The 17251-nt window shown below is 37.4% G+C and overlaps 1 protein-coding gene across 1 annotated transcript in view; it reads right to left on the bottom strand.

Moving 5' to 3' along the window:
- The window catches only part of FBXL17 (F-box and leucine rich repeat protein 17), a 536163-nt gene that overhangs the window by 364915 nt on the left and 153997 nt on the right, over window positions 1-17251 (bottom strand). The window contains exon 5 of the mRNA XM_030817453.1: window positions 7689-7796. Coding sequence (XP_030673313.1) covers window positions 7689-7796 — 108 coding nt within the window. The remainder of the gene's footprint in view (window positions 1-7688; window positions 7797-17251) is intronic.

Below are 17251 nucleotides of genomic sequence, written 5' to 3' on the forward strand. Positions count from 1 at the left end.
TTTCATTTGCAGATTATTCATTGCCAGCATATAAAAATATAACTTTTTAATGCTTCTTTTAAAAGTCTTTTTAATTTTTTTAACTGACAAAATTTGTATATATTTATGGTATACAGCATGATGTTTTGATATAAGTATACATTGTGGAGTGGCCAGATCAAGATAATTAATATATGCCTTGCCTCATATACTGAAAGGAGTTAGTTACCTTGCCTTAGGTAGATAACAAGGGAAGCATCTCAGAGAGGCCCCCGCCTATGGGTCAGTGCCTCATCCCCACATAACATAAAAAGCAGCCCGAGAAAAAATTCAAGCGGCAGGTACCAATAAGGGAACTAGCACGGGGTGTTGTACCTAGAGACACACCCACGGCTGCACAGATAGAAAAACCTCCAGGCCATTTGGATAAAAACTTGCACAAACCTCCAGCTCACTCAGATAAGGGAACAAGGCCAGGCACAGAAATGCCTTTGTCCCCCCAGTGGGATCCCAGAAAAAGTTTCTTCTCCTTTTGTGGGCATGGGCACAGTGGGCTCTGGTGGGTTCCAGTGGGCACTCTAGTTTCCTTTATTTGGACTGTAAGTCTGGCCTCTATGAATCATCACCTCAGCCCCTGATTGGTCCCAGGCCAAGCTGAGTCATGCGTTCGCCAAGACAGCCCACAGACTAAGCACATTCCTTCCCCTTCCCAGTCCGTAAAAACCCGGATCCCAGGCCCACAGTGGATACTCCCGTTCCGGACCCCCTCTCTGCTGGCAGAGAGCTTTCTTCTTTTGCTTATTAAACTTTCGCTCTAACCTCACCTTTGTGTCCATGCTCCTTAATCATCTTGGAGGTAGGACAAGAACTCCCAGCATTATCTGAGAACAAAAGTTTGTTTTGATATTATATTGAAACAATATATACCCTTGCCATCCTTTTAATATCTGTAGTATCTGTAGTTTTGTCAACCCTCTGAGCTGTAACATTGGCAACTTTTTTTTTTTTGATCACTGTGACTAGAGATTTATCAATTTTATCTATCTTATCAAATCGCTAGCTTTTGGTTTCATTAATTTCCTCTCTTCTTTTTGCTTTCCATTTCAACATTGTTTCAATATTATATTATTTGTGGTCAACCACTTAAAATTTATTCTCTCAGCAATTTTCAAGTATACAATATAGTTACTTACTATAGTAAATATGTACTATATGTACTATAGTCTATAGTCTATACTCTATGATGTACTATAGATCTCTTGAGCTTACTCTTCTTGCCTAACTGAAATTTTGTATTCTTCAACCAGCACCTCCTCAATCCCTTCCCCCCCTTCAGCATCTAGTAACCACCATTCTAATCTGATTCTATGAGTCTGACTTTGTTAGATTCCACAAGTAAGATGATCACGCAGTATTTGTCTTTCTGTGTCTGGCTTATTTTACTTAACATAATCTCCCTCTAGGTTCATCCATGTTGTTGCAAATGACAGAAATTTCCTTCTTTTTAAGGCTGAATAGTATTCCATTGTGTGTATATACCATACTTTCTTTTGTTTTTTTCTTTTTTTCTTTTTTTTTTTTTTTTTTGAGACAGAGTCTCACTCTGTCGCCTAGGCTGGAGTGCAGTGGCCACTGCAAGCTCCACCTCCCGGGTTCACGCCATTCTCCTGCCTCAGCCTCCCGAGTAGCTGGGACTATAGGTGCCTGCTACCATGGCCATCTAATTTTTTTGTATTTTTTTTAGTAAAGATGGGGTTTCACCATGTTAGCCAGGATGGTCTCAATCTCCTGACCTCGTGATCCGCTGGCCTCAGCCTCCCAAAGTGCTGAGATTACAGGCATGAGCCACCGTGCCTGGCTTACATTTTCTTTATCCATTTATCCTTTAATGGACATTCCATATCAACTTTGGCTACTGTGAATAGTGCTGCAATGAAAGTAAGAGTGCAGACATCTCTTCAGCATACTGATTTTATATCCTTTGGATATATACCCAGTACTATTGCTGGCTCATATGGCAGTTCTATTTTTAATTTTTTTGAGTCACTTCCATACTGTGTTCTACAACGGCTATACTAATTTACATTTCTACCAACAATGTTCAAGAGCTCCCCTTTTTCTACATCCTCATCAAAACTTGTTATCTTTCCCCTTTTTAATAATAGCCATTCTGACAAGCGTAAGGTGGTATCTCATTGTGGTTTTAATTTGCATTTCTCTGATGATTAGTGACACTGAGCATTTTTTTTCATATACTTGCCACATGTATGTCTCTTTTTGAAAAACCTCTAATTGGGTACTTTGCCCAGTTTTCAATCAGGTTATTTGTTTTCTAACTATTGAGTCGAGTTCCTTATATATTTTGGATAGTAACTCCTTATCAGATATATGGTTTGGAAATACTTTCTTCCATTCCATAGGTTGTCTTTTCACTCTGTTGTTTCCTCTGCTATACAGATACAATGGATTTTTGTGTATTGATTTCCTAGTTTTGATTTATTTTGAGTGCCTAATCAACTTTGCTTTTCTGGGATAAACTCTCATTAGGTCATGACATAATTATCCTTTTAAAATACTGTTAGACATGATTTTCCAAACTTTTGTTTACAATTTTTGAATCTATATTCATGAAAGATAGTGACGTTCAATTTTCTTCACTTAGAGTGTCTTTGTCAAGTTTTTTTAATGTGGGTAATAATAGTCTCTTTTCTAGAAGATTTGTGTTGAATTGGTATTTCTTTCTTAAATATTTGGCAAAATTCAACAGTGAAGTCATCTGGGATGGGGGTATTGGTGGAAAATTTTTAACTGCAGATGCAAGTTCTTTAAGAAATACAGGGGTATTCAAGTTATCTATTTCTTCTTAAGTGAGCCAGGGGTATTCAAGTTATCTATTTCTTCTTAAGTGAGCTTTGGTAGTTTGTGTTTTTCAAATAAATTTTCCATTTCATCTAAATTGTTGAATTGATAGGCCTAAAGATGTTCACTGGCTGGATGTGGTGGCTCACGCCTGTAATCTCAGCACTTTGAGAGGCTGACATGGGTGGATCACCTGAGGTCAGGAGTTCGAAACCAGCCTGGCTAACATGGCGAAACCCCATTTCTATTAAAAATACAAAAAATTAGCCGGGCGCCTGTAGTCCCAGATACTTGGGAGGCTGAGGCAGGAGAATTGCTTAAACCCGAGAGGTGGAGGTTGCAGTGAGCCAAGATCCCATTACACTCCAGCCTGGGCAACAAGATTGAAACTCTATCTCAAAAATTAAAATAAAAAAAAAAGATGTTCATAATATACCCTTGTTATCCTTTTAATGCCTGTAGTATGTGTAGTTTTGTTAACCCTCTGAGCTATAACATTGGCAACTTTTTTTTTTGATCAGTGTGACTAGAGATTTATCAATTTTATCTATCTTATCAAATCACTAGCTTTTGGTTTCATTAATTTCCTCTCTTCTTTTTGCTTTCCATTTCATTGATTTCCTCTTTGATCTTTACTATTTCCTTTTTTTTTTTTTTTTTTTTTTTGCTTACTTTGGATTTAATTTGCTCTTCTTTCTCAAATTTCATAAAATGGAAGTTGAAGTCATGATTTAAAATCTTTTTTCTCATATTGGTATTTGTTTCATTATTTTTATCTAAGTAGTACTTTAGTAGCATCACACTAAATCTGATACATTGTGTTTTCATTTTCATTCATTTCAAAATACTTTCTAATTTCTCTTTTGATTTTGTCTTTACTCACGGGTTATTTAGGATTGAATGCATAAGAAGGGTCATCCACAAATCCCTGGGATTCTTCTATGCAGTTCTCTCCACTCCAATATTCAGTCCTCTGAAATCTGGCTGTTTTGGTCTCCCTGGCCTTTCTGTTCTGTTTTGTCAACTCCGACAGTCTGCTGTGTGTTACCTGTGTTACCCCCTCCCTATGCTGCAGTCTGGAAACTCTTTCCATGCACTAAACTGAGACAATCACAGAGCTCCTCTTGCCTGTTTCCCATATCATAGGGATCATTGTCCTTGGTTGCCTGATATCCAGTGTCTTAAAAACCATTGTTTCCTATATTTTGTCTGTTTTTTTAATTGTTTCAGGAAAGAGTAAATTTGGCCCGTTGCGCCACCTAAGCTGGAAGAAATTCAGTTTCGTTTTGCTTATATCATTATAAACCCATTTTTATATATTTTATTTCTTTTAATTCATTGCAGAGTCTTCCTTTTCAATGCTCAAAATATCCCAACCTAAGTCAGCAGGAGCCATTTCACGTTGGCTTTTGGGTCCTTTGACATGTTCCTTCTAGTCTCTTTAGTGGCAAATGACATGCAGGTCCCACAGTCTAAACACTGAAGGGAACTATATATTTGCATTTGCTGAACTTGTTTTTAAAAGTGGGTGAGAGAGCAAGATAGACAGATTTTATATTTATATAACAGTTACACTACAATGAAAAGAACACACTTGTCTTAGAGTAGACCCAATTCTGCCACATACAAGTCACTAATACTCTTAACTGTTAAATGTAGACCTCAAAAATTATTATCTTTGCTTCCTAAATATAGACCTCTAAGTTTCCAAACAGTCCCATAAATCTGACTTTATCTTATCAACCTGTGTGAATTCAGTCTGGTTATTCTGGACTCTCATTTACACAGTCATAGCAGCTTAGAAAGGCTTCTTATCCTAATATTGCTTGATATTAGCAGAATCTAAGTAATAATGGCGTGTCATCAGTAAATATTACAAAGTAAACAGGAATCCAGTCAAGCCTGAGAAAATCAAAATAAAATTAAATCAAAGGGACCCCAAGAGGATATCAATGTCCTTCCATCTATTCCCAATCCTCTGTTTTCTTGCCCTTGATTTAAAAATCAAGATGTCACAAATCCCCAATTTTCCCTTCTAACCTACTAAATTAGACTTGATATTTCTTGGTTTCCATGAGAGCCCCTAACAGTCCCTTCTATGCCAATGATTCCTAAATTCATAGATTCTTCAGGGTGCAAGAAATTGCAGATCTGAAGACAGATCATCTAATACAGGCAAATAATTTCAAAGACAGGAAACTAAGGTACAGAGATTTTTATGCTCCTTGCCTCTCTTAGCAAACTTAGAAAGCCAGGGATTTAGTGACATCATGTGTTAAAGAGATTTTCTAAATCATGTAAAAACATATTTAGGCTGATAACTCTCAACACTCTATATCTCACATTTTCTTGATTATTTATTATGTACTATGATGATAAGGAAAACACAACTTTTTAAGGGGTCTTTATATGATTAAAAACATTTTTGTGAATGTCTTAGTAACCAGTATGAAAACACTGCCAGAATGCAAAGATCATAAAATAAAAAGCCTTAATTTTATTAAAAACTGAGTCTACCCTTGGTTTTCAAGAGATAAACCAATTAAAATAGCTTTGCAGAACCGATGCATGTATAAAACGTCCTCTTTTGCCTTTACTTGAATCCAGAAAACTAAGCTTCATTGCTTTGTTGTACACACCAGTTTTCTCAACAAAGAAAAGGCTCTGTTGAAGAACAAAGATGTTCCTCAAAACTTTGCGGACTAACTGTAATATGAGTCCAATAGATTCTGATTGTTGATAGACCAAACCAGCAATCCTTGCCTAAAATCTTCAGAAGAACCATTTCAGCAAATTGAGCTTTCCAATGCAGACATTTGCTGTAGCTGTGTTTTGTCACAGAGAATAATTGTGATCTTTTAAGTACCCGTGTACCATAATTTTTGGCCATCTCAAAATGCTCAGGGAAGCACTTACTGATCTAGTAAGTCTTGTTTTGTCTTTAATGAGTACAATTTCAAGTAATCATAAAAAGCCCACATATGGCCATCATAACACTTGTTGTGCACAATCTGTTCAACCAAAGGCATTTTTACTCTACACCATAAACAGCATCAGATGTGACTAGAAAAACATTCATCTACCAAGATGTTCAGGCCAAGGTTATAGGAAATGAATTAAAAATTATGGTTACATATGGTCTTGGTTACACTAAGATGTTCTGATAGAGCAATAATTGAGAATAACAGGCCTATCCTCTCCTCTAGCTTTAGGCTCTGATCCTCACAATAAAATTAAAGCTAATCAGTCCTTTAAGACATAGTACAACCACAGACTTTCTTTCAGATACACTAGACTAGAATAGTGATTTGATTTCTTAAAATCAAACTTTGTACTAATTTTCTAGCAATTTAGATACTATGGCATCTGGGTTTTTTTTGTTGTTGTTTTTTGGGTTTTTTTGTTTGTTTGTTTTGGTTTTTTTTGAGACGGAGTCTCACTCTGTCGCCCAGGCTGGAGTGCAGTGGCGCAATCTCGGCTCACTGCAACCTCCGCCTCCCAGGTTTAAGCAATTCTCCCATCTCAGCCTCCCAAGTAGCTGGGATTACAGCCACCGCACCACCATGCCCAGCTAATTTTTGTCTTTTAGTAGAGATGGAGTTTCACCACATTGGCCAGGCTGATCTCAGACTCCTGGCCTCAAGTGATCCACCTGCCTCGGCCTCCCAAAGTGCTGGGATTACAGGGGTGATCCATTGCGCCTGGCCTGCATCTGTTTTAATATTAATAGCTAACATTTATTTAGCATTTACTGTGGTCTCTATTCTGAATCAAGTACCTTATATATATTACCTTATTTAATACCCTAAAAAATAATTTTCCCACTTAGCTAAGTGATAGACCCAATAATCCAATCTGAGGTTATAATGGTGCCCAGGGTCCTATTCACTGTGTGACCCTACCATAGTCCTAGGTAACTCATAAACATTTGCTCTTTTCCTAGGGAGTAAAGAAAGACATTATTTCCCATTAAACTGTAAGCTCAAACAGATCTGAAGACACCAAACCGAAAGAGACCTGGGATCTTACCTGTTTTTTTTCATCATTGTGTTGCCAATACAGCAACTTTCTAATAGTTGTGAAATGAAGGAAGGTTGAAGGAAAAGGTTGCTCAGCTATAATAAGTCGGAAAAGGCAAGAATCACATTTATTTTCCTAAGTACTATAGGATAGAATTGAAATTTATACAGTAACAAATTTCAGATAACACATAGGTAAATTTTATAGTAGCCAGTTTTTCCATTACACATATCTAAGAATTGGCTTTTAATTATTTTAAAGCTCTGGAAAGCAGTAGAGATGACACATCGCAGCAGAGATGACACATCAGTGAGAGATTACTAAAGAACTGGCAGTTTGATCATTTCTAAAAATATGAAATTTCATATAATTGTTATATTATTGAACTGTCTGAGCCATAATGTAAATTTTTGTCATATATTCACCTCTCTTTTCACCTTACATATTCAGCTTGATAATATGCACTGACTATATTCACTTTTTAAAGCCAAATACTCATAGGATCTAGTGATACATGAGCACTTAAAATTCAATCAAAATATCTTCTAAGCACATTAACATTTAAATGATTCTTGTCATATATATTTATTTGATATATATTTCATAGCCATTAGCAATGAAAAAGCAAAAAGCTTCTTGTTTAAATGAGTATTCCATTTCAGAAAGGGTAAATTTGGTATTGCTTTCTTCAACTCATTTTAACTTTTATCAAACCCTAGTAGACTTCTATAATGGTCTGACTATCCCTTATTCAAGTAAATTAAACAATTTAGGGCTCATCACCTGTATGATACTCAAAAATACCAAGGAAAAGCAGCCATAGTACCTACCTTGGTTAGGTGAATGACTCCTTTAGAAGTGACTGAACAACCCATGAAGCCTACATATTGAAGCTCAGGACAGTGTTCAGCAAATGCTTTCACTGACTGATCTGTCACCTAGGGAAAAGACATGGATGAAGTTATTGAAGGTAATAGTCCAGTTAACTCAAGGATTTGGCTCCTGAAAATCCTCTCAGCCCCACCTTGCATCATTACTATTTCCTGCCCTGTTAGATCATTTGAATCAGCATACAAACATGCTATAATATTCCTGTATTTTTAAAAGTCGTCTCATGACCCTACATCCACTTTTTATCACCCCATGTTTTTTATACTTCTTCAGAGATGTTGACACTGGCTACCTCCAATTCTTTACCTTCTCCCCTCCCTGTGTGTGTGTATATATATGTATATGTATATATATATATACACACATACACACACACACACACAAACACACACATATATGGTTGGTTTTTGGGTTTTTTGTTTTGTTTTGTTTTGTTTTGACAGAGACTCGCTGTGTTGCCCAGGATGGAGTGCAGTGGCACAATCTCGACTCATTGCAACCTCTAGCTCCCAGGTTCAACTGATTCTCCTACCTCAGCCTCCCAAGTAGCTGGGAGTCCCAAGTAGCCGGGACTATAGGCATGCATTGCCACACCCAGCTAGTTTTTTTGGTTCTTTTTGTTGTTGTTGTTTTGTTTTGTTTTGTATTTTTAGTAGAGACGGGGTTTCACCACATTGGCCAGGCTGGTCTCAAACTCCTGACCTTAAGTGATCCAGCCTCCTTGGCCTCCCAAAGTGCTGGGATTACAGGGGTAAGCAATCACACCCAACCAATATATATTTTTTTATTGACATTTAATTCACATACCATAAAATTTACCCTTTCAAAGAGTACAGTTCAGTATATTCGCAAGGTTATGCACCATTACCGATATCTAATTCCAGAACATGTTCACCACCCACCAAAGACCCCATGCCCATTGACGGTCATTCCCCTATTTCCCACTGCCTCCAAGCCTGGTAATCTGGATTTTCCTATTCTGAACACTTTATATAAAAAGAACTACACAATTTATGACCATTTATGACTGGCTTCTTTCACTTAGCATAACGTTTTCAAGGTTCATCCATGTTGTAACATGTGTTGGAATTGCCTTACTTTTCAAGGCTGAAAAATATTCCATTGTATGGATATACTACATTTTTATGGGTTGAATTATGTCTCCTTAAGATTGACATTTTGAAATCTTAACCCTCACTACCTCAGAATGTGATCTTATTTGGAAATGGGGCAACCATTTCCAATAGTAAAGTAAATAGTTAATTTTGGATGTTGTACTAGAGTGGAGTGGGCTCCCAATTCAACATAACTGGTGGAGCAGAGATACACACACAGGGAAAATGCCATGTGAAGACTGGAGTTATGCTGCACAAGCCAAGGCACACCAGATTGCCAAAAAGAGTGCCACAAGTTAGGTGAGAGGCCTGGAACAGATCCTTTCCTAGCACTTTAGAAGAAACATGGCCCTGCCAACACTTCATCTTGGACTTCCAGGCTCTAGAACTGTGACACCGTAAATTTCTATTGTTTAAGCCACTCAGTTTGTGGTACTTTGTTCTAACAGCCCTAGCAAGCTAATACACACATTTTCCACTCTCTCTTGATCTCATAGTAATCAAGTTTTTGTCCCTCTCATTCATTGTCACCATCCTATCAATTAAATGGTCAATCTCAATTATCCCAGCATTTCAGCAGCATCTGACACAATAGATGATTCTTCTGGAAACAATTAATTCATTTGCTTCTTGTATCAACTATCATGGCTTTCCTCCTTCCTTACTGTTGGCTCTTGGTCACTTGGTTGAGTCTACCTCATCTCAGTCCTCAGCTCATTTCTCCTTTCCATCTCACTTTATTCCTTAGGTGATCAAAACTAATTGCATGGCTCCTTAATAACTCTCCTAGTCCCTCTCTGTGTCTCACCACACTTTGATTTTCTTCATAACACTTATCACTACTGATCACATTACACACTTACTCACATATTAGTTTGTCAGTCTTCCCCTCTCAAAATAACTCTTCCCTCCTTCTCCCCTAGAATAACCAACCATTCTGATTTGCCTCGGACAGTTTCAGTCTTAGCACTGAAAAGTCCTATGACCCAGAAAACCACTTAGTTCCCCTTCGGCACCTAGAATAATCCCTGGCACTTAGTAGAAAATATTGAAATAAATAAATGAATTTTTTTCCTTCTTTCCATGTACTCCATCATACCTTTGACTTCTACTTTATTTTTAGACAAAGGATATATTTGTATCATTTTAATATATGATTTTTTAAATGTCATTGTACTAGTGGCTTTATTTTCTGATATAGTTCATGTGTCTTATGAAGTCTTTTTTTAAAGAAGTGGGAGGAGGCACATTTTTACACCAGTGACTCAACTTTGATCTGTACCATGGTTAATTTTCTATATCAACTTGACTATGCCATGGGGTGCCCAAATATTTGGTTAAACATTATTCTGGGTATTCCTGTGAGAGTGTTTCTGAATGATATTAACAGCTCAATCAATAGACTGAGTGAAGCAGATTGCCTTCTTCAATAGAGAGAAACTTCATCTAGTCTGTCAAAGGCCTGAATAGAACAAAAAGTCAGTGTAAGGGACAATTGGTGCTCTCTCTGCCTGACTATCTTCCAAGTAGGAGATCAGTCTTCTCCTGCCTTTGATTCAGACTTGCACTGGAACTTTCACCATTGGCTCTCCCAGTTCTCAGGTCTTTAAACCTGGACTAGAATTTACACCATTAGTTTTTGTACTTCTCAGGCCTTCAGACTTGGACTGAGACTATACCACTGGCTCTCCTGGGACTCTAGATTGCCAAATGGAGATCTTGGAACTTCTCAGTCTCCATAATCACGTAAGACAATTTCTTACAACAATCTCTAGAAACATATATAGACAGACATACAGACAATCTCCTAATGGTTCTGTTTCTGTGGAGAACCATGACTAATACCTTGAGTATTACAATCCCAAGTTTTATTATATTAAAAACTCAGAGCTGAAAGGAGTGGGGCCCAAGGAACTGTATTTTCAACAAGCCCCCAAGTGACTCTTAAGCATGTGAAAACTTGAGGCCCCCAGTGCTTCAAAGAAGTTACACTGACAGTGTTTTGTATTTCTAAGCAGCCCTGCTTTAAATGAATGGCAGAATAAAATTCCTTTTTTGTCTCCCCCACCTCCAAAAAATTTCCATTTACAAAATTATCTTCTTGTAATTGTGCTTAAATTTTCTTCATGGTTTCCCAAAGATGTAGCTTATAAAAGAAAGTCCAAATATTCTCTATCATATGCTTAATTTCAGATTCATTTTCTTCACAGTCAAGATGAAATCGACAAATTTAACATCTTTGTTAGTTTTTCAAACAATAGCAACTTACATCTCTTTGGCATTAGCTTTAGCATGGGTGACTCTTTTTGTATCTTCCTTATCTATGCTGAACAAATATTGGAAAAAAGAATTATGTGAGTAGCATTAATGCTAAAACAATCATAAGAACATTTTCCTAAAATAATGAAACCAACAGCATCTATGGTACATGTGATAAAAGATTAATTCTCCCCTCAAAAGTAAAATATGCTTAAGCATATTAAGACTAAGGGTGCCATTGATAAATTAAAAATAGGCTTTCCTGACACTTAACATTCTAAAGGCATTATGTTAACAAAGAATTTTTAAGGCACTAAAATTGCTGGAAGCTTCAATGAAACTCAATCACTATTAAAAACAAAAAGGGGTAACAGAGGTTAAGTACATAGTCAGTTGGTTAAACACCCTGCTCAATTTCAGTCTAACATTAAGTTTTTCCTATATCCATCCTCGAGGAGAGGAGGGGAACTCGGATGAGGATTAAGGACAGAAGAAAACTCAGGTCCCAGAGGCCAGAGCATTCAGAGAGAAAAAGTGGGGTTTAAAAATATGCTTCTTGGGTCTTTCTCTTTCAGCTCAAGCAATCAGAATAAGATAGCTCAGAGGAGCCTCTAACATCAACAGAGCCCTGGAAAGCAAGACAAGAGTGTGTCATGAGGATACAGAAACAGTCTTAGTGGGCTTGGGTATGTTTTAGGAGACTAATGAAAGGGCCTTGAAGATTTGGGTGGCATCCAGCTCCACTCCCCAAGGATAGAAGATCAGTTAGGGATTTGTGGCAGAAGGTCTGGAAGAAACAGACTATAGACTACAGGAAGCAGGTACTGGGACCCTGGAGTCTCACTTCTGGCTTCTCTGGGACCCTGGAGTCTCACTGTCTAGCTTCAAATCCCAACTGGACCACTTACTAGCTGTGTCATTTTGAACAAGTCATTTCTCCTCTCTATATGCTTTGTTCATTCTATAATATGGAGAAAATTACAGTACCTACCCCACAGGGTAAAATGTGAGGGTAAAATAAGATAATGCATGTAAAATATTTTGAACAATGCATGGCACATTGTAATTGTTCAATAGATTTTAGCTATTATCATAATTACTCCAGGTTCCCCTTTCTTCTGTATTCTGATTCTTAGCCAGGACTAAAGGGTTGAAATGTGTAAGAGAATATTCAAAAAGAGTGTATTTAAAGCATTATAGTTTCTTCTCCTGGTTATCACAAGAGATCCTGATCATAATTTGGGGGTTTTCAGTTATAACCTAAACTATAGGATGGCTGTAAGGGAGACATAGGTGAAAGTTTGTTACTGACTCCCTATGGTAGAAAGAATGCCATTTTGTCAAGGATCTTAACCGAGTTGCACATAAGAATCACTAAAGAAGATTTCTAATTTAATTTGTTGGGTACAGCTCTGCATCAATTTTATTTTAAAAGCTCCCCGGGAGATTCTAATGAACAAATTCTACTGCCTTCCATTCAAAGGGTAGTTCTCATGCCAGCAGCATTGACATCACTTTGGAGCTTGTTAAAAATGCAAAATCTGTAGATTGCTTTTAGCAGTATGGTCATTTTCACAATATTAATTCTACTCATCTATGAGCATGGGATGTGCTTCCATTAAATTCCCATTAAAATACCACCATCATTCTTCACAAAACTAGAAAAAACAATCCTAAAATTCATATGCCACCAAAAAAAGAGCACACATAGCCAAAGCAAGACTAAGCAAAAAACAAAAACAAAAACAAAAAACAAATCTGGGGGCATCACATTACAAGTTCAAACTATACTGTAAGGCCACAGTCACCAAAACAGCATGGTACTGGTATAAAAACAGGCACATAGACCAATGGAACAGAATAGAGAAACCAGAAATAAACTCAAATACTTACAGCCAACTGATCTTAGACAAAGCCAACAAAAACATAAAGTGAGAAAAGGACACCTTATTCAACAAATGGTGCTGGGATAATTGGCAAGCCACTTGTAGGAGAATGAAACTAGATCCTCATCTCTCACCTTATACAAAAATCAACTCAAGACAGATCAAGGACTTAAATCTAAGACCTGAAACTATAAAAATTCTAGAAGATAACATCAGAAAAACCCTTCTAGACACTGGCTTAGGCAAAGACTTCACGACCAAGAACCCAAAAGCAAATGCAACAAAAACAAAGATAAATAGGTGGGGCTTAATTAAACTAAAGAGCTTCTGCACAGCAAAAGGAAGAGTCAGCAGAATAAACAGACAACCCAAACAGTGGTAGAAAATCTTCAAAATCTATGCATCTGACAAAAGACTAATATCCAGAATCTAGAAGCAACTCAAACTCAAACAAATCAACAAGAAAAAAACAAACACTCCCATCAAAAAGTGGGCTAAGGTCATGAATAGAAAATTCTCAAGATATTCAAATGGCCAACAAATATATGAAAAAAAATGCTCAACACCACTAATGATCAGGGAAATGTAAATCAAAACCACAATGCGATACCACCTTAGTCCTGCAAGAATGACCATAATAAAAAAATCAAAAAGTAATAGATGTTGGCATAGATGTGGTTAAAAGTTCTACACTGCTGGTAGGAATGTAAACTAGTAAAACCACTATGGAAAACAGTGTGGAGATTCCTTAAAGAACTAAAAGGAGAATTACCATTTGATCCAGCAATCCTACTACTAGGTATCTACCCAGAGGAAAAGAAGTCATTATACGAAAAAGATACTTGCACACGCATGTTTATGGCAACACAATTCACAACTGCAAAAATATGAAACCAGCCAAAATGCCTATCAGTCAATGAGGGGATAAAGACATTGTGGTATATATACACAACAGAATATTTCTCAGCCATAAAAATGAATGAATTAATGGCATTCACAGCAACCTGGATGGGACTAGAGACTATTATTCTAAGTGAAGTAACTCAGGAATGGAAAACCAGACATAATATGTTCTCACTCATAAGTGGGAGCTAAGCTATGAGGATGCAAAGGTATCAGAATGACACAAAGGACTTTGGAGACTCAGAGGAAAGGGCAGGAGGGGGGTAAGGGATAAAATACTACATATTGGGTTCAGTGTATACTGCTCGGGTGATGGGTGCACCACAATCTCACAAATCATCACTGAAGAACTCACTCATATAACTAAATACCACCTGTTCCCCAGAACCTATGGAAATAAATTTAAAAAAAAAAAAAGGAAAATCTAAAGGCATAAGAATGATACAATGGACTTTGGGGACTTTGGGGAAGGGTCGGGGGGAGGGCGAGGGATAAAAGACTACAAATAGGGTGCAGTGTATACTGCTCGGGTGATGGGTGCACCAAAATCTCACAAACCACTATTAAAGAACTTACAAATGTAACCAAATACCACCTGTACCCCAATAACTTACAGAAATTTTTTTTTTTTAAAAAAGCAAAATAGTAGGCCCTGGCACAGACCTATTGAATCTTAATCAGCATTTTAGGAAAATCCTAGGGTGATTCTTATACACCTTAAAGTTTGAGAAATACTGCTCAAGTGATAAAGAACTATGTCATCTTCTTGGGGTGAGATGAAGCAAAAACTAAATGGCTACACCATAATCCAAGTACTACGTATAATTTTTAAACAGCTTTATTGAGGTACAACTTATATGCCATAAAATCCATCCATTTTGAGTATAATTCATCAAGTTTTAATAAGTTTATAGTTATATAATCATCACGACAATCCAGTTTTGAACACTTTCATCACACCACCCAAAAAATTCCCTCTATATTCTATGCTCATATACAGTTAATCACAGCTCTCACCCACAGGCAACTACTGATCTGCTTCCTATCTCTATACTTTTACCTTTTCCAGAAACTTCATATAAATAGAATTGTATCATAAGTAGTCTTTTGTCTCTAGCTTCTTTCACTAATGTAATGTTTTTGAGGTTTATCCATGTTAGTCCATGTATCAGAAGTTGTGGAGGTGGCACCACTCACCATTACCCATAGTGATCCACTAGCAAAATGTGTGCTTCCTGTTCCCACAACATTACATTCTGCTGGCCTAGAGGTCTTAGTTCCACAGGGAACGCTGCCACCAGGAGACACAACAATGATTCCGTTAAACAGGAAGTTAAAATTGCCACTTGTTCATCTTGGGCTCCTCCTACCTTTAAGTCAACAGGCTAAGAAGGGAGTTACAGTGTTGGCTGGGGAGACTGACAGGACTATCAAGATGAAATCAGTCTACTACTCCATAAAGGAGATAGGAACACAGGAGATCCATACAGGATACAGGAATGCATGGAGTACAGGAGATCCACTAGGGCTTCTCTTAGTATTACCATGCCCTGTGATTAAGGTCGATGGGAAACTACAACAGCCCAATCCAGGTAGGACTACAAACGGTCCAGACTCCACAGGCATGAAGGTTTGGGTCACTCTACCAGGAAAAAACTATGACCTGCTGAGGTGCTTGCTGAAGGCAAAGGAATACAGAATGGGTAGCAGAAGAAGGTAGTCATCAGTACCAGCTGTGACCAAGTGACCAGCAACAGAAACGACGACTGTAACTGTCATGAGTATTTCCTCCTTCTTTTGTTAAAAACATGTTTGTGCGTGTATACACTTGTACTAAGAAAATATCTTCATTTTATTTCCTTTTCCTTCATCACGTGACATAAGATTTATTGACTTCACATAAGCATTTAAGTATCGTTAACTTTTACGTAATGGTATTTGGGTTGGGGATTGGCGCGTTTGCAGTTGTACAAAGGACAGTTGCATTAAGTTAGGCGTAATTATGACCTCATTATTGTCTTTATTTGAAGATTATGTATGATCTCAGGAGATGTGTATGGGTTCAAGTTGGCAAGGGGTGGACTTGTGATGATTAATACTGAGTGTCAAGTCGATTGAGTTGATGGATACAAAGTATTGATCCTGGGTGTGTCTGTGAGGGTGTTGCCAAAGGAGATCAACATTTGAGTCAGTGGGCTGGGGAAGGCAGACCCACCCTTACTCTGGTGGGCACCATCTAATCAGTGGCCAGCGAAAATAAAGCAGGCAGAAAAATGTGAAGAGGCAAGACGGACCTAGCATCCCAGCATACATCTTTCTCCCGTGGTGGATGCTACCTACCCTCAAACATTGGACTCCAAGTTCTTCAGTTTTGGGACTCGGACTGGCTCTCCTTGCTCCTCAGCTTGCAGACAGCCTATTGTGGGACCTTGTGATTGTGTAAGTCAACACTGAATAAACTCTCATATATATATATACTATATAATATATATACTATTAGTTCTGTCCCTCTAGGGATCCCTGACTAACACAACAGTTTATTCATTTTATTACTGAGTAGAATTCCACTGTATGGATATACTACATCTTGTGTATCTATTCGCCAGTTGATAAATATTTGAACTGTTTCCAATTTGGGGCTTTGACAAATAATGCTGCTATGATCATTCACACATAAGTATTGTATGGACATATATTTTCATTTCTCTTGAGTAAATATCTAGGAGTAGAACTGGTGAATCACATAAATGTATGCTTAATTTTTCACCAATTTTTAAAATTCGGTCATTTGTCTTATTAAGTTGCAGGAGTTCTTTATATATTCTGAATAAACACCCTTATCAGATATTTGTTTCACAATTGTTTCCTCGCACTCTGTGCCTTATCTTTAATTTTCTTAATGGTGTTCTTAGCTCTGACATTTAGGTCTATGATGTTGTCAGAGTTCATCTTTGTTTATGGTGTGAAATAAAGGTAAAGGTTCATCTTTTGCATATGTATACCAATTTTGCCAGCACCATTTGTTGAAAAGACGATACACTATAGAGGAATTTTAACGTTCCTGCCTGGAACACCTTGAAGAATCATACATACTCACAAGCTATGGGAAAACCAGGCAATGGGTAAGAATTAGCATGCAGAGGAAATGTGACTCAGGATTTGGAAAGAAGCATCAGAAAATTAGGGAAGAATGAGATCAGCTTGCAAAGCACATTTTGATCTTTCAGTCAGTCAATGCTGTGATAGAGACAAAGAGAAAGATAACCCTCAGATTCAACATGATTCACATGGCAGAGGTAAAGAATGATCTTCTCCTTAAGTTGGCATTCTAAAAGCCAA

This window comes from Nomascus leucogenys, chromosome 2 (genome assembly GCF_006542625.1).
Source record: "Nomascus leucogenys isolate Asia chromosome 2, Asia_NLE_v1, whole genome shotgun sequence".
NCBI lineage: Eukaryota > Metazoa > Chordata > Mammalia > Primates > Hylobatidae > Nomascus > Nomascus leucogenys.